The sequence below is a fragment of the Vigna angularis genome, chromosome 5, assembly GCF_016808095.1.
Source record: "Vigna angularis cultivar LongXiaoDou No.4 chromosome 5, ASM1680809v1, whole genome shotgun sequence".
NCBI classification, from domain to species: Eukaryota; Viridiplantae; Streptophyta; class Magnoliopsida; order Fabales; family Fabaceae; genus Vigna; species Vigna angularis.
This window is the reverse complement of record NC_068974.1, coordinates 35,809,812-35,834,467: the sequence shown is the minus strand read 5'-3', so window position 1 is coordinate 35,834,467 and position 24,656 is coordinate 35,809,812. Positions and strand designations below refer to the sequence as shown.

General features: G+C 33.4%; 3 protein-coding genes across 5 annotated transcripts; 2 read left to right on the top strand and 1 right to left on the bottom strand.

Annotated features, from left to right (window-relative positions):
- The first annotated feature begins 1,650 nt into the window (after positions 1–1,650).
- LOC108319645 (expansin-A4) lies at positions 1,651–3,175 on the top strand. Its single transcript, XM_017550848.2, has 3 exons — positions 1,651–1,827; positions 1,960–2,278; positions 2,563–3,175. Exons 1-3 carry the CDS (start codon positions 1,677–1,679, stop codon positions 2,870–2,872), a joined length of 780 nt encoding a protein of 259 aa, XP_017406337.2. The 5' UTR covers positions 1,651–1,676; the 3' UTR covers positions 2,873–3,175.
- Positions 3,176–14,503: 11,328 nt separating this feature from the next.
- LOC108319567 (serine/threonine-protein kinase PCRK1) lies at positions 14,504–17,316 on the top strand. The gene is made up of 3 exons (XM_017550732.2): positions 14,504–15,386; positions 16,177–16,299; positions 16,560–17,316. The coding sequence occupies exons 1-3, from the start codon at positions 14,763–14,765 to the stop codon at positions 17,130–17,132; spliced, it is 1,320 nt and encodes a 439-aa protein (XP_017406221.1). The 5' UTR covers positions 14,504–14,762; the 3' UTR covers positions 17,133–17,316.
- Positions 17,317–21,464: 4,148 nt separating this feature from the next.
- Positions 21,465–24,364, bottom strand: LOC108319648 (probable serine/threonine-protein kinase PBL9). Of its 3 annotated transcripts, none has more exons than XM_017550853.2 (8): positions 24,234–24,364; positions 23,974–24,042; positions 23,255–23,613; positions 23,089–23,124; positions 22,626–22,761; positions 22,405–22,547; positions 22,184–22,307; positions 21,465–22,102 (listed from the first exon to the last, which is right to left on the bottom strand). In XM_017550853.2, the coding sequence occupies exons 2-8, from the start codon at positions 24,005–24,007 to the stop codon at positions 21,666–21,668; spliced, it is 1,269 nt and encodes a 422-aa protein (XP_017406342.1). In that variant the 5' UTR covers positions 24,008–24,042; positions 24,234–24,364; the 3' UTR covers positions 21,465–21,665. The 3 variants fall into 3 exon arrangements, with proteins under 3 accessions (XP_017406342.1, XP_017406340.1, XP_052734542.1); XM_017550851.2 differs by having other exon boundaries at positions 24,170–24,345; XM_052878582.1 differs by lacking the exon at positions 23,089–23,124 and having other exon boundaries at positions 24,170–24,347.
- Positions 24,365–24,656: the final 292 nt, after the last annotated feature.

Sequence of the window (24,656 nt, the reverse complement as noted above, 5' to 3'; positions counted from 1 at the left end):
TTTTTTTTTTAATTTTTAGAATTTTATTTTTATCTTTAATTTTAAAAAAATGTGTTAATCACCAGTTTAATGAAAAACAATACAAAATAAAACGTACCAAGAGATCGAGAAAATTGCTAAATTTTGTTACAAAAACCAGCATGTAAATTGACCGTAGGCTAAACCCACTTTGATACCTGTATTCTTTATAACAAGGTTGCGTACATGGGGACTGATCATAATAAGAATATGTTTTTCTTTGTCAAAATATACAAAAAGGGAAAAAAAAATCTCACAGCCATTCACATTAATAAATTAAAAGCTACGTGGAGTAAGATTATTGGACAAAGGGTTTGATGTGTGTTTTGTGTCTTCTCCTGACCCGACCCGTGTGGGAAGCACATGGCCTTAGGATGGGTGCCTTGGAGGGACGAAAGCTAAGAGTAGGACTAGGACTAGGACCCTACCACTAAAGTCATCCCTTCCCATGTCCCCCACGCAATCTCTCTCTCTTTTTTTTCACCTTGATTTGCCTCTCATAATCATATTTGCACATGACGCAACCTCATTATGGTTGCTTGCATTTAAGCAATTTGAATTTTAGCCCCTCCATCATCCATCGTCCATGATCATGCCCCCCAATTTTCGGTTTCAAATAACACTTATGTCCCCATTCTAAACAGAAAACTCCAAATACAAATAACACTGTATATATATAGCCACATGTATGTATAAATTATACGAATTAATAATGTGAAAGACCTTCCAGGTTAATTGGGTGTCCCATGCATACATAATCTAATAAAGTATATTAGTTAACCTGAGGATGATTGTGCTGTGTTCATGATATGGATGCTTGACTATTTCCGTTAAGAGGGATTCCATGAGCATGACCATGACAAAGTGGAGCTTTTTCGGTTTAACTTGAGGTTTACTCGTTCGGCCCAGAATCCAAAATTTCCCTCCTTTCCATGTGAGCTGTTTGGCATATTTTGACAAAAAATGAGAAGGTTCGCACAAGTCCTCAGTGTTGAATCATAACACCGCAAACGAGACAAACCGGAAGCTGTCACAGACATCTTGTTTGGAGCATCCGATGCAGCTAATTCGCTTTTTTCCAACTTATTTTCTCAAAAGTTAAACGCTATCGTTTTATACGTTCACTCATTCATCCAAGAAGGTTGATGGCATCGGTAACAGTAGCAGTGGTTCGGTGGGTGCAGCTCGAGAGAGAGAGAGAGAGGAAAGAAAAAAGGTGATAGAATGTGAAGCACTACGTTAGAGTTAAAGTGAATCGGGAGCGGTGTCTAAGGAGCGATGATTACGGAAACTACAGAAGAAACTAATGACCCGCCCCACACGTTGGATTCTCAATCCCAACTTCTGTCGTTTTCCCAACTCCACCGTTACTCTTTCGACTTTTAACCTTCTCTACCATTTTTCATTTTTAATCTACCCTATACGATTTTCATATCTCTACCCAACTGTGTATCCCACGCGTACTTCAATTTGTCTCTATACAATTGGAACGTCCTGCATACGCGCTGAATTTGTGTGTATTTAAAATAATGAAAAGTTAGCACTGATTTAATAATGATACAAAAAGTTAACAAAATTCCAAAATTTGCCCCTGCAGTGGAACATGTCCATAAGTACTCCACGCTCTCATAACTATTTTCAACTTCCACACAAGAAAAATGGCAGTGCCAAGCATTTTGCTCTGCATTGTGCTTATCATCTCCTTAACATGGATGGTTGAAGCACGCATTCCGGGGATTTACGCCGGCGGTGCATGGGAAAGTGCTCACGCAACCTTCTACGGAGGATCCGATGCTTCCGGCACCATGGGTTAGTAGCTAAACTAGCTCAACTAGCTCAACAAGAACATATTACCATGAAAATGTAGCATAGCTTGTGGTAATTACTCACTCACCCACAATGAATGTGCTTCACCAACCACATTTTCTTTTCGATGTTTAGGTGGAGCGTGTGGGTACGGGAACCTGTACAGCCAAGGCTACGGTGTGAACACGGCGGCATTAAGCACGGCGCTTTTCAACAATGGCCTCAGCTGCGGCGCGTGCTTTGAGATAAAGTGCGCTAACGACAGACAGTGGTGTCACTCGGGAAGTCCTTCCATCTTCATCACAGCAACAAACTTTTGCCCTCCCAACTACGCTCTTCCAAACGACAATGGCGGCTGGTGCAACCCTCCTCGTCCTCACTTCGACCTCGCCATGCCCATGTTCCTTAAAATTGCCGAATACCGAGCCGGAATTGTCCCTGTTGCCTTTCGCCGGTTCGTCACCCTTCACATTTCTTTTATCATCTTGAAACTATAAAGATTATATGTTTGGCTTTGTTTTTTATAATTTTTTTTGTCATGTTTGATTTGTGGATTTTTCTTGTTTGTGGGGTTTAAAGTACGGTGATTGAGTTATTCGATTAAGACCTTAATGATGTTCAGCTTTATTTGATTATATCTACTTAACCTTGCTTTATAAAGTAGTATGCTAAAGCAGAAATTTTATTAAAGAGTGTTAGTTGGATAATAATGGGTGGATTGGTTGGTATTTACTGCAGAGTGCCATGTAGAAAGCACGGAGGGATAAGGTTCACCGTCAACGGATTCCGTTACTTCAACCTGGTGCTGATTAGCAACGTGGCAGGTGCGGGGGATATCGTGCGCACTTACGTGAAGGGGTCCCGAACCGGGTGGATGCCAATGAGCCGAAACTGGGGTCAGAACTGGCAGTCAAACGCGGTTTTGGTGGGGCAGACGCTGTCGTTTCGCGTGACGGGCAGCGACCGCCGCACCTCCACCTCGTGGAACATCGCTCCAGCCAATTGGCAATTCGGTCAAACTTTCATCGGAAAAAACTTCCGAGTCTGAAACCATAATAATCATCGTGGAACCACATTCATGTCATCAACATAAATGACATAATTATATTTATTATAATCTATTTAACTGGATTGATGGTGACATGTTGGTGAGTGAGAGGTTTTTAGTAGTGAGTAGACGTTGGTTTCTAATAGTTTATTGATGTTGTGTCTTGAATTTGTATGGTAGACGAAATGGTGTAACAGGAGAGAGAGAGTGTGTAGGGATTGCTGAAGTGGCTTAATCAAAATGGTAGCCCGCAGCTAATTTGTATTTTCATCATAGAATGAACCATCATGATGCTCTTGTATATTCGTATTTCGATTTAATTTTTGTTCTGTCGATTTATCTGTATTGGTCTAGAAATCGAGTAGAAAAGGAAAAATGAGTACACTGGCTGGATTTGAATATTCATATTGCATTAAATGAGATAACCGTAACAACTTCTTGGAAAATAATAAATGAAAGGTTTGAATCGGTTAATTGAAGGGGGAGTGAAGCAACTTGTGCTTTATGACCTGATAACAAAGAAAACTTCCTAAAATGAATATAGATTGAAATTGTTCAAGTAGGGGTCAACATTTTGGAAATGAATTTGGATTTTAGAGAAGGTATCATGTAAGTGTTGAAATTGATATATGTTTGAATGTAAATAATTACTTGATTTAAAAAATATGTTAAGTGACGTAATTCAGTGAGATTGATTCAATTTGGGTAGATATTCATATATTAATAATATATGATTAAATATTGATAATTTGATTAGGTCATAATATTTTTTAATATTATATGTTTACATTTAGAAAATCTTAAATATATTTTATAAAGTAATACATTATCATGATTATTCTATTAATTATTATATATATAATAGATTACTATTTAATATTATATTGGCATTATCTGTTTTATCACGTGATTTATATAATCTTACAAATATTTACGGTAATTTATCATGAAATACACACTCTTTCATCATTCTCTTATCGACTTGAGTAATTGTAGGTGTATTTTCTCTTGTGTTCCAACCTTCATGAATGTTTATCAAAGATTTCAAAAGTCATCGAGATATCGTCACCTGTCCAAAGGTTCGGTCAAAATCTCTGATAAGAACATTTGACACCTACTGTGGGACCGAAAACGAGGTTTTAAATAAATATAATTGGTTCCTTTAAACCTTTCATTGGGGATGCATTTCCCTTAGACCTCGATTTGAGAGCTTATGAAACACTTAAGAATCGAAATCAAAGGCACTTCAAATATTTTTTTCCTCCTTACATCCTCTAAGGCACCTCTTCAGCACAAAACCGTGACAAAACTTCGAACTCCAAAGCGAACAATACCTCATATGTGCGATGATTGATCTAACAATAACAGTCAACAGACTTGGGTTGGAAATGCAATTCCAATCAAACCATAAATTTTATCAAAGACTAAATATTGGGGAAAGCCTAACGGTGAACAAGTACTGCATCGAAAAGATGGAAACAACTATACTCAACCAAGTTATCATAAATCCATGGATTTTACCACTTTTGCTTCTAAATAAACATTTTTTGGGGGTTAAGGTGTATATTGCTCCTTCTAACTTTATTAAAGAACATTTTATAAGTGAGAAAGGTGATCCTCAATTGTAATCCTTTTATGACTTCTCATCTACCTAAACTTCCATGACGATGACCATGAGTTATTTAAAATACTTTATGCATGCTTTCGATTGTGATTGTTTTCTCCTTAGACCAAGTATTAAATTGACAAATTTGACTTCAAGATAGACAAAGGTATAAATATTGGTTACAAGTGATGGATTATAACAAAAGCTGAGGGAGGCTTTGCCAATTTGTTGAAGATATGTTGTTGTTGGTTATTAGGGATGACAAAATGGATCAATTATATCTGTTTTGATTCGGCTTGTCCTCAGCCGACCAACAGGTTAGAAATTGCAACCGGTCTGATTATAGGACAGGTAAATAGGCTGACGAACTACCCACCAATTTTTTTAAATTTTTTTTTATAAAATTTGTTTGTATATGTACTTATAAATAAATATTTAAAACATATTTAATTATATAAATATTTTCTTAGCTTTTAATTTGATTGATTAATATTTTTAATTAGATAAATTAAACTAATTAGTACAATTACATGTTAAATGTGAGAACCCAAAATTTGGGATTTAAAAGAATGGGTTAGTGTATTAGACTAATAGAACAATATTTTTTATTTTGGTATAAAATAGATATCTGAACAACCTGGTTCATTAGCCTACTCCCACTATCTCTCTAAAGTCTCAGTTCTTCAGGTTTCTCTGCCTTCTCTCTACAACATCTCTGCCTTCTCTCTACACCATCTCTGCCTTCTCTCTACCATTTCTCTTCACTGAGTCATTGGATCTCCGATCAGGTGGCGCCCAAACGTCTACAACGTAGAGGGCTTCGAAACGGACCGATTCATTTCGGGTCCTAGGCTGGTAAGTCCTTACATGCAGTTTCTTCTCTGTTCTAAAACCTAGCACGTGAAATTTTTGTTGGTTGCATGTGTCTTGTGCTTTCTTCTTTATCATTTCCCACTCCATCCTAGCTCTAAGAGCTGTTCCTATCACCAATGTGGTGTTCTTTAGGGTTTTGTTGAGTTCTCACAACTCAAGGTACTGTTGAGGCGAGTCTTTGAGCTGAGTTGTGAAATCTTGAGGTAAGGGAAGCTAGAATACTTTCTTTTAATTTGTCATATGTTAGGTGTATGGATTGATTTGTGCATTTTTCTACTGTTTGGGTTGCATTTTAAGTTTTGAGAGTATAGAAGGTTTGTACTATACTGTTCATATGTGAAATTGAGGCTTGTGAACTGTTGTAAATGTGATGTGCAACTGCATTTGAGCATGTTAGATAATCATAATGGGTTGGGATAGTTGTTATGTTTGAGAGTTAAGTGTGTTGGTAGTGTTTTAAGTTATTTTGAAGGAAGTAAGATAGTGAATTTGAGAGTTAGGAGTTTAGGGCTCTCGTAGTCTGTTGGGACAGTATAAGGAGGTTGATTGTGACCTGCTAGGAGCATCAAACTGGTCTAAAATAGGCTCAAAGTAGTAGAATTGGAGTTGGGTCCCTAAGTTGTTGATTTTGGTGTTCTAGAGTAGAATTGAGTCTAAACCACTTTAGAATTGTAGTAGGAACGTTTATAATCATCTAGACAAGTCTAATTAGGTGTAAAACATGAATTAGAGGTGTTAGAAATTGGAGAAAAGGCCTAGAAATGGTAAGGGTTGGTGTGAGTGCATAATTCTGCAGAATTTGCGTTCTGCAGATGATGCAGAGTCGCTATGCGAGTTGCCTCGCATAGCGAGTCCCTACATAGGGTGCTCTCTGTTTGAGTCATTCGTTGTGCGAGCTGGTGCGTTGTGCGAATGACTGGAGGGTACTGCTCTCTGTCTAGTGATTCGCATAGCGAATCTGGTCGCTGTGCGACAGGTGGTGGCCTAAAGTCACTGCCAGTTTAATTCGAAAGGTGAATTGGGCGCATAGCGAGAGTTTTAAGGGGGTTGGTCTCTGTCTGAGCTCTCGCATAACAACATGGGTGCGCTATGCGAGAGACGTGAGGTCGGGCACCTCTGCGAGCTAATTTGCTATGCGAGTAGTGCGCGCTGTGCGAAAAGCTCTCTGTCTCGCTGTGCGAAGGGGGTGCGCTGTGCGAGATGTCGAGGGTTTATTCTCTATACTTTCTTTTGTATTGTTTCTTATATAGTTGAATGTTGTATGGTTTGTGAAACATGTGTTGGAGCATATTGTACGGTATGATGGGATTCAAACATTGATGTATATGGTTAAAGTGAAATTGTATGTATACAAGAGTTATGAATGGTATTTAAAGTGGAAAGTATGGTTATTGGACATAATTCCATGATCTTCAAGGAGAGGATCCATGGTGGCGCCCTTGGTGTGTTTTAGAATGATTTGCGTGGAAGCTCAGTCTTGGGGGTTATCCTGAAACTACAATGGTCAATCATTCTCAAGTAGAGAGGATTAAATCATGTCGTGAGTAGTAGCAGGAGGTCCTAGTCTTGGGTGCTTCCAGTATGGCCCAAGGTGAGTGATAACGGACTAACCTCGTGAGTGTGGTAGGGTGAAACTCATTGGCAATGGCTTTGCAAAGCAGTAGAAGCCACCATGAGTGCATAACCCGCCATAGCTCGACAATCATTCTAAGTCCGGACGAGTCAAGTGTAAAGTGTAACAAGTTGTGTTATGTGGTCCATTAACTTTGAATTAAACTTGCATGTTGTGTGTGATTGTTATAACATGATTTTTGTATATCTAGCTCACCCTTGCTTCTGTGTTTGTGTTTTGCTTGTGTGTGCTTTTCTTTTGCAATGATCATCCACTTGGATGTGAGCAGAGGTGGATAAGGTGCCTCTGGAGCAGGCCTTGAAGGGAGATGACGTTGCCGCTTAGTCTAGTTAGGATTCCTAGTTGTTCCTGTTTATTTTGAAATACTCTAATGCGTTTAAAGTTTTAAATTATAGCTTCTTTTGGGATGACTGTAATCTTAATGACTATTCTGCAAGTCTACTCCTGACTGTTCTATTATATTATATTTGATGACGTCAATATTATGTATTTGCCATATGATCCGGGACGTTACATTAAATTACTCTATTATAACTTATAATTAGAACTTAATTTTAAATGTTAATGATTTAAATTATAATAATATTGCATATTTACATTGTTATAAAAATATAATATAATTTTTTTTTATAATTTTTAATTTAAAGAAATAAAAATGAAAAGCAAAATGGGTTAGTAGACCAGGGATGAGTTGGCCTGCCTTTGACTTTAATTTGGCGGGCTAAGCAAGCTGGGCCAAAACAGACTAGTGGGTTAAAAATTTCAACTTACCTGTTTTATTCTGGTGAGTTGATTTAGTGACCAAAATTCATTTTATTAGTTACTCAAATATATAAAAGACCTTAGATTTTATAGCTCTCATGTCTTGATAGTCAAAGAAGCAACAAATGTAAAATTTAAAGAGTTTTCTTAGTCTGAGTGTTTGTTTGACCCATAACATCTAAGAACATTACATATTTGTTAATGCCACAAACTTTCGTGTCTAAAGGACTATAGTTCCTCTCAAGGATGACAATACGAAACGGATCATGCGGAACGGATTATGCGGAACCGATCATGCGGGACAGTCCACAAGTAAAAATGTGGCGAAGACTGAATTTTTGAACCTATTGTTCCACTTTGGCTTGCCCCACATAACTTGCAGGTCACGCTGACCAACAGTGAAAGAAGACTGTTCAACTCGTATATATATTTAAATTGCAAAAAAATTATATATTTTTAACATTAAATAGAAAGATAAATACTTCGTAATGAAATTGATTGTAATAATTATTTATATATGAGTATAAGGGTTATTATTAATAATATTCATAAAAATATAGCAATAATTAGAAAAAATCAAGATTAAAAAAATATAATTGTTATTTTGCTTTGAGTGAATATTTTATTGGTTATTTTTAAATTACCTTTTTCTTCTTCTTTTGAATGCAATACATTAGGCTTGTTAATCCAAAATAATAAAATTAAAAAATAAACAATTCTTATATTAATTTATCCATAAATTCGCGAGTGAGATATTATGCAGAATAGATCAAATAAAATAATCATATTTTTCATGCCCTTTTACATATCAAGATTAAAAGAGAGCGAACAAACTGATATATAAGAATTTCTTTACATCTCTGCGAGCATATAAAAACTTCCAAATTAATTTTGTTGTGTTTGTTACATAATGTTAAATATTTAAAATTCAGTGTTTCTATAAGTCATTTAAGGTTTTTGATAATTGTTTAAGATTTAATTAAGTTTTAAGACGGTAAATTTAAACGTTTTTAATGAAATAGTTAATTTAATTTGTAAAAGTAATAGAAAGGGAGTGAATGGGTGAGATGATTGGTGGCATAAGTGGTTGAAGAGATGATGCACATGGGTGGGCCTCATTCTTAAATGCTATCCAACACACTCCTACGTCTTTCAAACCACTTTCGCTACCTAACTATTTACTCCCCCTAAAACTTAAAATTAAATTATTTAACATACAACTAATTATTTTTCTGTTAGATTACTTCTCTTTAATTTCACTATTAATTAAGCTCCTTCCTTTTTAATCCGTCTTATTTAGTCGCAATATGTTTTTATCCTTTAAATTGGTTAAATATTTTTTTGAATGGTATTCACTACAAAAATACATGATGATTGTGTAATGGTTAAAATTACAAATTCTAACGATTAAAAATCATTATAAATGAACTTTTTAACCATTAAAATAACCGTCAAATTTAAAAAAAAATTGTTGTGCTTAAGAATCTCATACTCTAAAGTTTTTCTAATTGTAGAAGCAATGTCTCTAAGTTAGGCAAGGAGAGAGTAATCAGATAAATTTTAAAAAACTTTTTTAAAGAACAGATAATTAGATATTATTCCGCTTTTTTAACTATTTATTCAACAAAAATATTTTATCACCAAAAAATAAAATTTATAAATTATTTTCCTCGGGATCAAGTTTTAAAGATAACATTTTTAATAAAAAGGTGTTTTAAAACCAATTAAAAAAAAACACACTATTTTAAATAAAAAAATATAGTTTCTAAACATATATTTGTCACGTAACAAATTTTTCTTCCCTACTTTGATTTTAATATTATTCATACAAATGGAAGAAATAAGATTATTAACCTGATTTTCATACACAATAACTTTTGAAGAATAGTGAGCCATCTATATAAACCAACGTTCAAGTACTTTTTGCTAAAAAAGTGCCATCTATAGATTGTTTTCTCAAACAAAATTGTTTCTGAAAAAAAAAAGAAATTATGACAAAAAAAATTGTGTGTAATATAATTTGTTTCTAAGAAATAATTGATTTATTTTATTAGATTTTAGAAAGAATTAAAAATTTAGAGATGCCAGAGGATTATTATTATCATTATAAATGAAAAAGGCCTGGTTAAAATTGTATTTGTTGGGCCTGAAACAATCAAACTATAAAGGGTGTTTCAGCCTGCACCTCCAAGTCCTTCACACTGCACCTCCAAGTTTTACAAAATGCCCATATTAACCTTTAATTAAAAGCTTTTAATATTTAAAAAACTGAAAAATTATGTGTGAGGGTGTTTCACCCTGCACCTATTTTCTTTAATTATTGTATTAGTTTATAATTTTTTTGTAATTTTTGTATGAATATTTATTAATGTATACATGTTTAATATAATTTATAATGTGAAAAGTAATTTGTATGATTTTATTAAATCTAATAAACAATTTGTGAAAAATACAGGTATGAAGATGTATACATCGGGTACGAAAATTCAAAAGGAAAGTTCCGGATCGGATATCCGATGTATGTGGATAGCCAATACATCGGGTACGAAATTATTTATTTAATTATTTAAATATGTTGTATTTCATTAAATAGATATGCCACATCACGATATGTCATTGTTATTTTTATTTTAGATTTTAATTTATTAATTTATTGTATTTTAAATTAATATATAGATATTATTTTTTTTAATTTGTTATGTAATTATATATAAATTAATTTTATGAAATTATTATTATTAATTTAGTTAAATTAAATTCATTTTTTTATATTTAATTACATATTATTATTTAATTGATTATTTAAATTTGTTTTATTTGATTAGTTAAACAGATATGCGGATGTGGCCACATGAAGGTTTATTGTTTTTTTTATAATATGTTACATAATTATATGTAAATTAATTTTATTTTATTTAATAAAATAATTATTATTATTTAATTAAATTGATTTTTGTTTTACTTTAATTATATTTTATTATTTAATTGATTATTTAAATCTGTTTTATTTGATTAATCTAAAATTATAAACAATAAACTAAAATAATAAAATGAAGTTATGATAATCCTTCAACGAATGTGATAATTTGTCAACAGATATCAACATTCGTGGAAGGGGAAACAGATATCAACATATGTTTTCCCTTCAGCGGATGTTGATATCCATTGACAGATTATCACATCTGTTGAAGAATTACCATAACTCATTTTACGCACCTACGACGAAGCTTCCTCTGCTGCCTCCGATAAGCACCACCATAAACACCAAGCTCTGTCACCACTGATTCCTTGCACCACTTGCAACCTCCCACCAAGCACAACCCACACACACACACAGCACCACCACACTCTCACAGAGAATACAATGAAACAATTATAGAGGAAGAAGAAAGGGAGAGCTGATTTTCGTGTGTAAGTTCGGTTGTGGGGTGCATTCTTATATAAGGGGGACCATTAATATGTAATTAATGAAGTAGGTGAATGTGAGTGAAAATTGATAAGAAGAATAAATTAAATATGGTGATGCAGGGAACATTTGGTGGTGGTAGAGTGAGCATCACTCGAGAAAAAAAAAATCCCCACTATTCTAATAAGTTCCAATAGTAGTTAGATATTGGGCTTAAAGAATGCCAATGCAACCCTAAATTTCCTTGAAAACAATCCACCGAACCTAATACCTATCGAATACTATGAAAATCAACTATCATCATTGCAAATGCAACCTATACTCCTGCAATAACAGATCACAAACGAGACATATACATATACTCATATTATTTCTCCTTTCGAAATTTCACATTTTATAAGAAAATCTCATAATAAATAACACGAGTTTGAGCTATCTTAAAAAGTGTACTATACCTCGTGACCGACCGGCTGTCAGATACACCAATCAGGAAAGGTAAATACGTTTAATGACCATATTAAATGCAAATATACGCTATTTATGATTGATTGACAGGTCATATTGCACAAGAATATGATATTAATGTACAATTAGCAGGTTAGCAAGTATTATTGGATTTATTGTCATATCAAATATGAATTAATGTAATTGCTATAAACCCTATAAATATAGAGTTAATGCCCAGGTAAAGGGACGGGGACCTATGATAATAAAATATAGTCCAATTCATTAAACGCTCATAACTTGAGCGTCGGAGTGCCTTTTGCAGGTACCTCCCCCTCCTGCCTAAAGTGACAACCCATTGATCTAATCTGGAACGTACAAGCGAAACACACAAGTCGAAGGTTAGTGTCTCGGTTTCACAAACCCCACCGAAACAAAAAGCTTTCATTTCCAACTAAACCAAACGATATATCTAAAACTCATAAAAAACTTCAACATTAAAAAACTTTAGAGTAAAAATTTATACAAATTCGTGTCATAAATCTCTCATTTTGTAAACACAATTTTATAAGACGATCTAATGTACTATCAGAATTTATTTCATAACGTACTATCTGATAAGATAAGCCACGTGTCTCAACATGCACATGTATTTAAAATCTCACTTAATTATAAATAAGATTAATTTATATTATATAGAAAATAAATCCTTATATATAAATTGATTTTAAGAAAATAAAACAAAAAATATTATATTAAGTATTAAAAAGTGAATTTTACATTTATTTCAAACTAAAAAACAGTTTACAAATAAAGATTTAAATTAACTTATGATAAATTGATATTATCTAATTGATGTGAACTTTCTTAAAAGAAAACAACATATTTAGTTATCAGTTACAATCACTATGTGGTGATTATGATTAAGCAGAAGTACGCTTGAAGTTTAAGTCAAATTATATTGGGGTCATTGCTAATCACAACCCTTAATTACCTCCATTTCTATAATCACCTTCTGTCCCTACATCATGACACCAAACACACTATCATTAACTTTCACTGATAGAATGCTGGATTGTGCAACTGTGCTTCATGAAGAAAAAAAAAACATGTTGAGCAGAACATTGTATTAGACTTTCATTTACTCCCTCCCATGGCGGCTTATACTTTTATATTACTCTCAGACTGTGAGTATTGCACTTTTCTACTTTGAAAAGTCAATACATTAATTCTATTTCTATTTTTAATTAAAAAAAAATACTTGTTTGATAACTTGAGTTTTTTTTTCTTCACTTTTAAAACAACCTTTTAAGTTATTTTTTAAGAATAAAATATTCAAAATAGTAGAAGTGGTAGTAGTTTTCGCATTTGAAGAAATAATGACACCATTTGAAGGACTTAATAGATAAGAGAAGACTGCGTCAAGAAAAAGCAAAATTTCTCAGCACACTTTAGTTTCAAATGGGCCCCACCACAATGGTGTCCGCTGAATGCGATGATGAATTCTGATCCGATGGCTCTCGAGTCGCCCACCAACGACAGCAGCCACAACGCATCAACGGTCACCACAAAATTCGGACTCTCGTGTTCCATGTTCCGAAACATGACTATCATAGCAGAAAAAACAATATTTTTTTACAGGACATATATATTTTAAAACAATTATAATAAAATAGCAATACATTATAATTTATGAGTAAATAAGTATCTAAAATTATTTTAAGTTGCTGTAGCTGATAGTATACTTTCTTAAAAACAATTTTTTATTGAAAAAATTCTCACGATTGTTGTAACTTTATAACGAGAAGATTTTCTCATATAAATACTCCAACTTTATGATTTTTTTATTTATTTTAGTTTCGATATGTAATATTTATTATTACAAATGATGAATTTATTCCAATTACCTACTAAAAGAAATGATGAATTTAAATATTAAAGCAACATGTGTACAATGTAATTTAAAATTGACTATATATTAAAGTAATGTTAAAGACTTGGATTCTTAGTCCACAAGGAATCAAAGAAAACAAACAAAAATAAAGACACTTTCTCTTATAATATATACTTTCCCTTTTGTTATAGTTTCATTTTCTCTGTCATTCCACCACAAATAATCTCTTTCTCATTTAGTGTTCGTCACTATAAATTTTCACTGCACATTTATTATTATCTTATTGAATAAATAAATAATGAATCTATAAAAAAATAATATTTTCCAAAAATGTGAATAGCATAATTGGGTCCTATATAATTTATTCCATCACTCATACATGATAAAGATAATAACACAGAATTTGTTTACCTAAAACGCATCGTTTTCTTTAAAAGACACATTACGTGACATTTTCCGCAATGTTAGATGTACAAAGCTTTTATTATTTTTCAATATAAATATTATTCTTTGAATAAAGTAATTTGACTCGTCCAACAATATGTATAATGTCACAAGTTCAGGCAGGTTAAAGAAAAAACATTTTTATTGGTTTTGTTAGTTACATTACTTTGCATAAATTGTCGTTTTAAGGTTTTCTTTTTACCGAAATCAAGACAATCATTTTATTTTTTTATTTTATTTTCAAACAATTTTAAAAATCAAAAATAAAACAGATAATAAAAGGTAAGTGTGAGAGTATTCTTCTTTTAAAATTTTGTATACTTTCTTTTTTAGTAAAGTATTTCTTTTTAGCTATATTATTTTCATTGATTAAGCTGGAGATCTTTAAATAATCTAAATCCAATTTTAGTTGGACTATAATTACATTTCATTCGGTTTAAATATATTTTAGGTATTTATTATTTCAACATAATTGAAAGTTTCAGTTTCCTCTTTTAAAACGCCTCGGTTACACGTGAATTGAATATTTTGTCAGTTTTTTTTTAAAGTAATACATTAAATATGACAATGTAATAAATAAATATATTTAATGTTGCATTTGTCACGGCTTTTTACATGATGCAATTAGCATAATAAATTAAGTAAATTTTATGATAGAAATAATTAAACATTGTATCATAGAGAGAGAGAAAAAAAAACATTTTATTATTATTGTTCGTTTTCTTCGTCTTTGTCTTCTTGATTCTGAGTCTGAAAACAATGAAACGTTGAAAGGGAGGAGAGTGCGAAATTTGGAATGTTTTTGGGTTTGTTCATTGATTTCCGCAAATGAAGTGCTTCTACTTCTCCAACGCAGAGGACGAAGATTGCGTGGCAGCGGCACCGAGTTCGCGCGGTTCCACTTCGCGTGTGTCGTGGGCGCGTTCGCTCAGTCTCATGGACACGCGCAGCCGCTCCAACTTCGACTCCGACTCCACGGAATTCTCCGATACGGTGGACTTCCATCACTTCCTGGTGCAGCGCCGCGCCAACGACCTCCGCATCTTCCCATTCTCAGCGCTGAAGTTTGCCACGCGCGGGTTCAACCGCGCCCTCCTAGTTGGCGAGGGGGGGTTTGGGTCCGTGTACCGCGGCGTGGTGGAGGAAAAGGAGGTGGCGATCAAGCAGCTGAACCGCAACGGGCAGCAGGGGCACAAGGAGTGGATCAACGAGGTGAATTTGTTGGGAGTGGTGAAGCATCCTAATCTGGTGCGGTTGGTAGGGTACTGCGCTGAGGACGATGAAAGAGGGATCCAGAGGCTTCTGGTTTATGAGTTTATGCCGAATAAGAGCTTGGAGGAGCATCTCTTGGCACGAGTCCCTTCCACGGTTCTGCCTTGGGGGACCAGGTTGAGGATTGCGCAAGATGCGGCTCGCGGTTTGGCTTATCTTCACGAAGAAATGGATTTTCAGGTACCTCTATTTGTGATGGATTGTGACTTTGCCTTGTCGTGTCGTCATTTATGTGATTTTCTTTCAAAACAAACATGTGGGTCTTTGTGGTTAAATTGAAAAGAAATGGGTACTTGTTGTTGGACTGTGTTTATTTATTTTACGAATTCATTAGTGATATATATCATATATGTGGCGGATGGGTGGATATCTTTTATGGAATAGGATACTTGTTAGAGAATTTTTGTCATGGATTGCTGAAGTGAATGGTTGTTGCTTCATAACAATGGGTTTAGTTTTGGTGTGGAATCAAGTTTGAGAGATGAGGATTATTTGGATTGAAAGTAAAGGAGAATGTAACATGAAGGCAATTAGGATTATTAGGTGGGCAGATTTGTATATGGGTGTACCAAATATACAAGCACACTGAGTAGGAAATCGTTGATCTGGATTCGTGCAACCATTGGCTTTTTAAGTGTCTTTCGTATGAATTTTTTGTTAGTAAAGCAAATGCTGAGAGTTGATTTGTTTTTTCTTTTGTTTAGGACTTATGGTGAAGTAGAAATATAAAAGAGTTGTGAAGATTGAAAATTTTTGTGACTTAGACATCCCTCTTCGGCTTTTTTTAGGATTAATAGTGGTTTACAAGCCCCATCAGATTTTGGCACGACTTAATTTTTTTTTTTTATATATATTTGTGGATAATTTCTAATGTGGATAAATATCTTTTACAGCATTTCACATCTGCTAAAAACCATAAAGAATTTTTGTTGAAACTCACTATTGATGATTGCCACTATTACTGGTGCAGCTAATATTTCGGGATTTTAAGACGTCCAACATCCTGCTGGATGAAAACTTCAATGCAAAGCTTTCTGATTTTGGACTGGCTAGGCAAGGACCTTCAGAAGGGTCCGGCTATGTTTCAACAGCAGTAAGAATTTGTCTGTACTCTAGCGAAAATTCATTATATTCTACAACTATACATAATATTGTTTGGAAATTAAAAGATTTGCATTATAAAATCAGATCAACGTGTCTTCTGGCTGCTTATTTTAATATATTTTACCATTCTTCAATGTGAACAAGTCCAATTTATGAAAAGCCACAATGATGATCTGAAGTCTGAGTCTTTGTTTTTGATCATGATATTTTTGCTGCTATGCAAAATAAATGACTTGTTTCTTTGCAAAGGTTGTTGGCACCATAGGTTATGCTGCACCAGAGTATGTTCAGACTGGTAAGCTAACTGCTAAGAGTGATGTGTGGAGCTTTGGTGTAGTTCTTTACGAGCTTATCACTGGGAGGAGAGCTGTAGAGAGAAACCTACCTAAAAATGAACAGAAGCTTTTAGAGTGGGTTAGATCTTATGTTTCTGATCCTAGGAAGTTCCATCATATTGTAGACCCTCGACTTAAGGGGCAATACTGCATCAAATCAGCCCATAAACTTGCAATCCTGGCAAACAAATGCCTCACAAAACAGCCGAAGTCTCGCCCAAAAATGAGTGAGGTGGTTGAGTCTCTTGGAATCATTATTATTGAGACAGATACTCGGGATGAAGGGTTTCCCCAAGCTGCTGTAACCGCTAGAGAAGAAAAAGAAGAGAAGGTATCTGTAGAGGAAACTGAACCTGAACCAGCGAAACAAGGGAACAATTACCTGAAGAAGGTTTTTGAATTCAAAGACATGGTCAGCTTAAGAAACAAGTCTATTGGAAGGTTGGATTGGAAAAGTTGGGCGCCTGGGCTAGTAAGAAGCTGGTGACTAAGTGACCTTACAGTCAGTCACCTGCTAATAGCAAATTCGCAATGTTTGTTGATCACATAGTTTTCAGTCAGTGAAATCGACATTGTCAGGCATACAGTTAACATGCTGGTATATACCCAATTTTGTATCAATTAATAATGTTATGTACAGGTTAACTTTGAGGAAAGCTATGATTTATTAATGATTTTGCCTTCTCAAACTAACAATGAATTAAGTCATGCAAATCAATATTTGGGCAATAACTGGAATTAACTGTTTCATCCGTACTCCTTTGAGCCTTGCTTGCATTTATCATTTTTTTTTGAAAAAAAAAGCTATTGTAAATATTTTATTAATAAAACAATGTGCTACCATATACTATGCAACAGCCACTCAGCTTCCAGCGCACTGGTTTTACTTCTGTATATTTGATTTAATGTAATTACATAATTAGGTTTCTTTTGGGGCTTTGTGGATGATGAAATATTTGTTCTTTATAAATGCATATATGTGTCGTTAAGTGTAATACTGTTCAAATTAAGGAGAAATATATTATTTTTGTAATTTATATTAAGATTATTTGTAATAAATATCTTTTATCTCTTATTTATATATTTGGTGTTGTATATATAACTTCTCTCTTTATTTTGAGGGTATAATAATTAAAAAATGGCAATTTTCTGTTGTTTTAGAACATACAATCAGATCCACGTTTGATACTAGACATTTAGATTAAGAGAGAGATAGATTTTTTTTTTCAATAATGACAGATACACTGTTTTCTTCGGAAGTGACAGGTTAAAAGAAAATATGGGTGTATAATTTTAGCTATTAATAAGATTTATTGGTAAGTGACATTTTTAGTTCCTTAAAGAAAACGAAGTTCCATGGTTTGTTGGTTTTGAAAATTTCAAAATTGGAAGGAAGTTCACACGCAAAATGGTTGAATAAAATAAATTTACATTTAATGAAAACTTCCAAATAGAAGTTTACATGCACGAGTTAAGGGTGTCCTGAAATAAATTTACATTCAATTGATTTATTAGGGTCTTTACAACGAGTATCTTTAGGTCAACATTTGTCATAGTTTATATATAGCAAAACATTTGAGACAGTTTGGACACTCAGAAGAAAATGAGAGAACGGAAAAAACATGTTCACATCAGTTTGCAGAAACCAATGTACATACTCAACTTCATTTATCACCAATTTTTCTTTGTGGTTGTTCCAAGAAAAACGTATCTATAACATATACACTTTAAACTATCACAAAAAAACAAAATCTAAATGATCAACTAAACACAATCTTCAAAATAACACAAAATTATTATTGTTGAGAAATTCTTATTCCTTTGATTATTGTTGGAGTGATGTTTATCTTTCTATATATGTTGTGTTCAAGAACATAAGAAGAATAATTTATAAGTGTTGATTGTATGTGATGTTGAGAACATAATTAACGGTGCTAATTTGTAGTTGAATCCTTGAGTTTCCCGTTATAATTATCAAACGTTCTCTCCTTTTTGCATAGTTTTTTTGTAGTGTTTTTCTCTTACTGATAGTTTTTCAGTAATTGGATTTCCAATCGCTAAGTTTTAAAAGTGAGATTTATAAAATGATTACATGTCTAATAAAATTTAGCTAATAGTAGTGTTAAAAACTCTTGTTTCATATCTGGTGCCCTTATGCTTGCATGCTTTATATATCTTTATTAAGAGGTATTATTGTGAAACTACACTCTTCCTTATGGTAGCATGCATATAATTGCATTCAGTTATTCATCATCTGTAACTTTTACATTGTAATTTCATCCCTAATTTCTAAAATGTTTGTTTATGTTGTTTGTGGATTGGATATGAGATTTGAGTTTTGAGTTTTGATATGAAGTGTTGTGACGGTTTGATGGTGAAGAAGATGATTGAAGACATAAATATAATAATGATGGTATTGGCTAAAAGATAAAGACAGAGAGAAGGGTCATGTTTGGTGAAAATGGTTTGAATGGATGACACTGAACATGGAAATTCATTTGTAGAAGCACTTGTAATCTTTTCATCATCTCCAAACATGCAAATGCTTCCAACTAACGAAGGCAATAGCGGGAATGAAATTATCAAATTATTGAAAATATGAGTACAATCTAACTTTCAAAGTCTACTAGTTGATAAACTTAGATACTTTCACTCAATGATAATATCTACTCGTTCAATGAGTAGTGCTTGAAAGAACACTCGCCTAATGATCAGATAACTCGTCCAACGAGAGTATCATCAGAACCTACATATTAATCTCTCACAAAAGTCTGCCAGCGAGACTTGTCTCACCTAACGACCATCAAGTCAGTGACCTCTTTGACTTTAACCTCACCTAACAAATATATTCTCGCCTAACGACTATTAAGTCAGTGAGCTCTCTGACTTTATCTTGCCTTGTGACTACCAAGTCAATAGCTCTCTCACTTTGACCTTGCCCAAGGAGTTTATGCTCGCCTAACGAGTCTGCATAATTTTTTGCATAATAGAATTATGCATATTTATGTCACAACATTCCAACCATCATATTATACACCACTCAAAAGATTCAATTCAACTTAAATGCAATATCAACCATACATCATACTAGTTTCAACATACAATCGTTAAAGACAATCAAAACCCTAACTCAACTCCAAAGATCAATTTCATAAACCAACTATCACATAAGCATACGATCAACAATTACAAGTTATTTATTAGTTAAAAACAAGACAATTAGTTTTCCTTACCTGAAAGACAAACCAAAACATTGAAGAATCTTATAAACACCTCTTTGTTGGGAATCCAAGTGTAAGTCCAAGTCCCACATTGGATAGAAATGAGAAAGTAGAGTAGTATATAAAGATGAAAGACCCATTGCCTTAAGGTTTTGGGTAAAGAGTGGTGTCGATCCCTCATATAGTTGGCTCAGATGTTATTGATCAACAAAGACGCTTAGGGAAACAATGTGATTTTAAGCTAAAGAAACTCCTTTATAAAAATTCTAAATATACTTCAAATTTTATTATTAAAATAATCAAGTCTCATTATTCTAAACATAGTGTCAATTCTAAAATATGATTTTCTAAACTCTTATATTATTACTAATATAATAATAAAAGTTAAATAATGATATAAAACAATAAATAAATCGTTAAATAATGACATTGTTAATAAACTAAATAGTAAATCATTAGAAATTATATTTCATTTAAATTTATAATGCAATTATGTAAAATTTAAATAATAATTTCAATAAAATGTCTATTATTAAAAATCTAAAATTATAAATTATTTAAACTTTTAAAGATAAAAAAATAAGTAACCATTTCAATTTTAATTTTTTTCTAAACTTCAAATTGTCAAGGAGAAATTTAAAATTCAATATATGTGGTAACCAAGTTTGAATTTAAAATTTGAAATTACAAAGTACTGTAAAAATGTACTAACAAAATTTGCATTTAAAATTTAAAATAAAAAAATTATAAAATGAAAGCCTTTTAATAACTTTTCAATACTTCTAAACAACTTTTACATGATAAAATTTAAAATATAGTAAAAAACAATAAAATGGTTCTGAAAGAGTAAATTTTTATAGTTTAAAAAAATAAAAAAAGTAAAAAAAATAAATGTAAAAAAATTATGTGTATCTAAATATATTTTTCTACGATAAAATGTATAAACATAGACATGTGACTTTTTACTCAATGGACCCATGGTTCACTTCTTTTTCTCTATAGTGAGCTGGTTCTTGTGAACCATGCACTTTGTGGTATTACTATTATATTCATATTGCATAACAAAATCTACCCAACATCCTTTCACCATGATGGAAAAGAAATATCTTTGGAAGATAATAATGTTGGGTGTAGGAAGGAAGAGTCTTAAAGAAATACAATATTAGAATCAAATCTAATTATATAAGGAATTCATGTAACCTTTTATTTAAAATTTTAAAGCAATAAATTAATGAATTTTTAATTTTATATAATATTTTATTTTCTTATATTTTTATCCAAAATTTTAAGATAATGAATTAATAAATCTTAAATATTTTATAATATTTTATTCTTTTATTCAAAATATGAAGAGAATGAGTTAACAAATTTTCAATTTTATATAATGTTTTGTTTTCTTATTTCTAGACAACGTAGAATTTAGACTCACCTTTTCATTCTCAAGTATTAACTCATCCCAAACTCTCACTGATTTCACTTTGTCCAACATTATGCCCATATTTACAAGAAACAAATCACAGACAAGTTTCACCACAAATTCTATGTGAAACTGAACTTTGCAATTAAGTGTAAGAACATAGAAAAGGAACACTGCTTACTTACCAATAGTGAAAAAACAACAAAATTGAGCTAACCAGAGTTACACAAGGAAGTTTCTGCAGTTCCAGATATGTTAGCTAAGGTTATGTTACAGACAGAACCTAGAATATGTACAAGCAATAATACTAAGATATGTAAAGCCTATAACATAAACATTTGTGATATGAACGCGTTCAAGTTTATGCGGTACCACACAATTTTCAAGGACGTGTATTTGCAATGTCATGTGAGAGAGGCGAAAGTGAAGCTTTAGCGCTTCTACCATTAGTTAAATCATCAGCACTTTTCCTACGACTACGAGAGGTATTCACAGAACGATTATGATGCACATGCGGAACCTGCAGGTGCTCCAAATCTGTGACAACTTCGTCCATGTTTGGTCTCAACTTGGATTCTGTTGCAAGGCATCGCAGACAGAGGGTAGCTACCTTAAAAGCTTCATCTATGTCATATTGACCTTCAAGACGGTTGTCCAACACACGCAGAAGCTTTCTCTTGTTTGCCATGTATGGCTTTGCCCATTCCACCAAATTGTGCTGCCCTGATGGTCTGTTCTTGTCCACAGCCCTCCTACCAGATAACAGTTCTAGCAGAACAACTCCAAAACTGAAGACATCACTCTTAGCACTCACATGACCTTCACCAAAATCATATTTGAAATAACTTTAGAAGTGCCAATTTTGAAGAGTATATAAATATTTGTTTAAACGCACAATACCTGTGGCTAGATATTCTGGAGCTGCATATCCATAGGTTCCCATTACTCTACTGGAGACACGACTTTTGTCACGTGTAGGTGCTTCCATTGAGAGCCCCAAATCAGCAAGCTTTGCATTGTAATGCTGAAACAAATGAGCAAGGGAATCTTCAGATATGGTATCTAAATAACTTCCTCTATGTATGAAACCTGATAGCCATGTGTCTGTAAAGGGCACGTACTGAATCCAGCAAGACATTTGAGGTCTTGAAATCTTTATATATCACTTTTGTTTCAGCACTGTGAAGAAATGCAAGCCCTTTGGCAGCACCAAGAGCGACTTTCAAACGCAGGCCCCAAGAAAGAGGTTGAAAATATGAGCCTCCTGTTGCAACAATGTGGCTGATTTTAGGCACATTTCACAAGGTCAACGATTTGAAAAGATGGGACATGAAGAACTCACTCATGAACAAGTGATTCTCCAAGCTACCACGAGGCATAAATTCATATACCAGAAGACGGTCTCTATCTTCAAAGCAATATCCAATTAATTTCACTAGATGAGGATGAGAAAGCTGCCCTAGACAGTTTACTTCATCCTAACACAACAAATTTAAACACTGTAAGGCAAACCCGTGTAAGGGTAGCACTTAATCCTCATTTTCCAACTTTTCATAACATTGTTATTCAAAAGGCTTGCAGTGTGAGTATATATGTTTTTATATAATCAATAAATCAGAAATCATAAACTCATCGTGCATGAGAAAAGTTGTAATTGAATGTCAGTACAAACAACTTTTACACTGCATGAATACATATATTATATGCTCATTATTTACACCATACAAATCACTACACGTTCAGTATGTACTCATGTTAAAAGCTTGAGTTTTGTTTAGAAGAGAAACATGGATAAGATAAGGCACCTTGAGACTTTCTTCCTGAGTCATACCGTGCCTTGCCTACAAAGGAAAAATATTCTGAAAGATGAATTCATAGTTTAGCATTTAACAGAGTGAGTGTTTTCTTCTTAGTTAGCAGAAGTAAACTACATCAAAGTGTTTGAAGTTTAAAGAAATAGATTAAACTCACCAACCACTCCTCGTGACATTGGAAACTGTCTTGGCTAAGTCTTTTCACAGCAACAACAATCCCAGTGCCAGGTTTGGTTGCAGAAAGTGAGTGATCATCAATCCAACCCTTAAAAACTGATCCCAAACCACCCTCTCCTAATACACTGTCCTTACGGAAATTTCTTGTGGCAGCTGTAAGTTCTGTCAAACTAAAGCTCTTTAGATTGGATGGATGCAAGATCTCACCCTCACTCTGAAGAGTCTGAGGCACAGAAACCTCTGAGACCTTACTAATTGTGCTACTGAGTTCTTTTATAACTTTACTACTTGGATTGCTGAGATCTTTGGCATAGGCACTCACATTCTTTGAGTTTAACCCTGAGATTATATACATCTATATAATCAAAGTTCAACTTTCATAAACTACATGGCATATATCACATTCATTCAGCTGAAAAAATTGGATGCTAGTTAGGCAAACCAAACTCATTAAACAAGAGCTATAGCAAGGAAGCCAGGCTTAGTCTTAGTTAAAAACAACTTTGGTCTATTAAAATTTCCCATGTAGTCTTCTAAAACCACATGGGGTGAGGAGGAGATGAAGTTGAGTGAGATAAAAGTGGAGAACACCAAAACCAATCAACACAGAAGAAGCACATGGATCTAAACTTTTTTTCATAAGCATGTAGCTAGTACGGTGCTAAAACAAAGGTGAAGAAAAAAAATCTGAATATATACCAGTTTTAGTTTTGGTGCTTAAACAAACTCCCATGATAGAAGGAATACTAATTCCTTGAGCCTTGTTTCCTGTAGATCACAACAAAGTAAGTTCATTCAGATCAGGTTCAGCAAAAACCATGATCATGAATTGTAAAGAAGGAGAAAAAGAAAAAATTAAATGGAAAGAAGAAGAAAACAAAAAGTCCAAGCAAACCTGTTTTCAAAGTAAAGCTGAATCAGAGGTTACAGAAAGAAGGAGAATAGAAGGAAGTACATACAGCTAGCCTTTACAGGAGATGCAGGAAGCGAGGGACACGAGTTTGCTGACATGTTAAACCTTAATATTAGTGTTAACTTGTGTGTGGTCCCTAGAGAGAGAACAGAAAGACCATTCAGAAGTTAAAGAGCAAGTTGACCAAAGTTTCAGATAAAAGCTTGGATGGATTAGTAAAGACAAAGAGATAGAGAGATTGAAGTGACGAAGGAAGGTGGGTATGGCCATTCAAGTAGCATTGCATGGCCTGATGTAATGTAAGGGACTCCTTTTGGTCCAGATTTTTTGAACTTACAGTTAAACTTAACTTCAAAAATTAATGTTTAGATATTTTCCTACTATTTAATGATTGTTTATTCTTCTGTATTATCAGTGAATGACAAATGATTTGTTTCAGTATATAGAAAATTATGATCGAATGACTAGA

Bases quoted from the DNA above. Each gene is read 5' to 3' on its own strand.
- LOC108319648 (XM_017550853.2), bottom strand. From the start codon at position 24,007: ATGGGAGTTTGTTTAAGCACCAAAACTAAAACTG. The intron at 23,614-23,973 runs GTATATATTCAG...ATATAATCTCAG, and splicing joins AAGCACCAAAACTAAAACTG to GGTTAAACTCAAAGAATGTG. The intron at 22,548-22,625 runs GTGAGTTCTTCA...TTGTTGCAACAG, and splicing joins GGAGAATCACTTGTTCATGA to GAGGCTCATATTTTCAACCT.
- LOC108319645 (XM_017550848.2), top strand. From the start codon at position 1,677: ATGGCAGTGCCAAGCATTTTGCTCTGCATTGTGCTTATCATCTCCTTA. The intron at 1,828-1,959 runs GTTAGTAGCTAA...TTCGATGTTTAG, and splicing joins CGATGCTTCCGGCACCATGG to GTGGAGCGTGTGGGTACGGG. The intron at 2,279-2,562 runs GTTCGTCACCCT...TATTTACTGCAG, and splicing joins GTCCCTGTTGCCTTTCGCCG to AGTGCCATGTAGAAAGCACG.
- LOC108319567 (XM_017550732.2), top strand. From the start codon at position 14,763: ATGAAGTGCTTCTACTTCTCCAACGCAGAGGACGAAGATTGCGTGGCA. The intron at 15,387-16,176 runs GTACCTCTATTT...TTACTGGTGCAG, and splicing joins ACGAAGAAATGGATTTTCAG to CTAATATTTCGGGATTTTAA. The intron at 16,300-16,559 runs GTAAGAATTTGT...TTCTTTGCAAAG, and splicing joins CCGGCTATGTTTCAACAGCA to GTTGTTGGCACCATAGGTTA.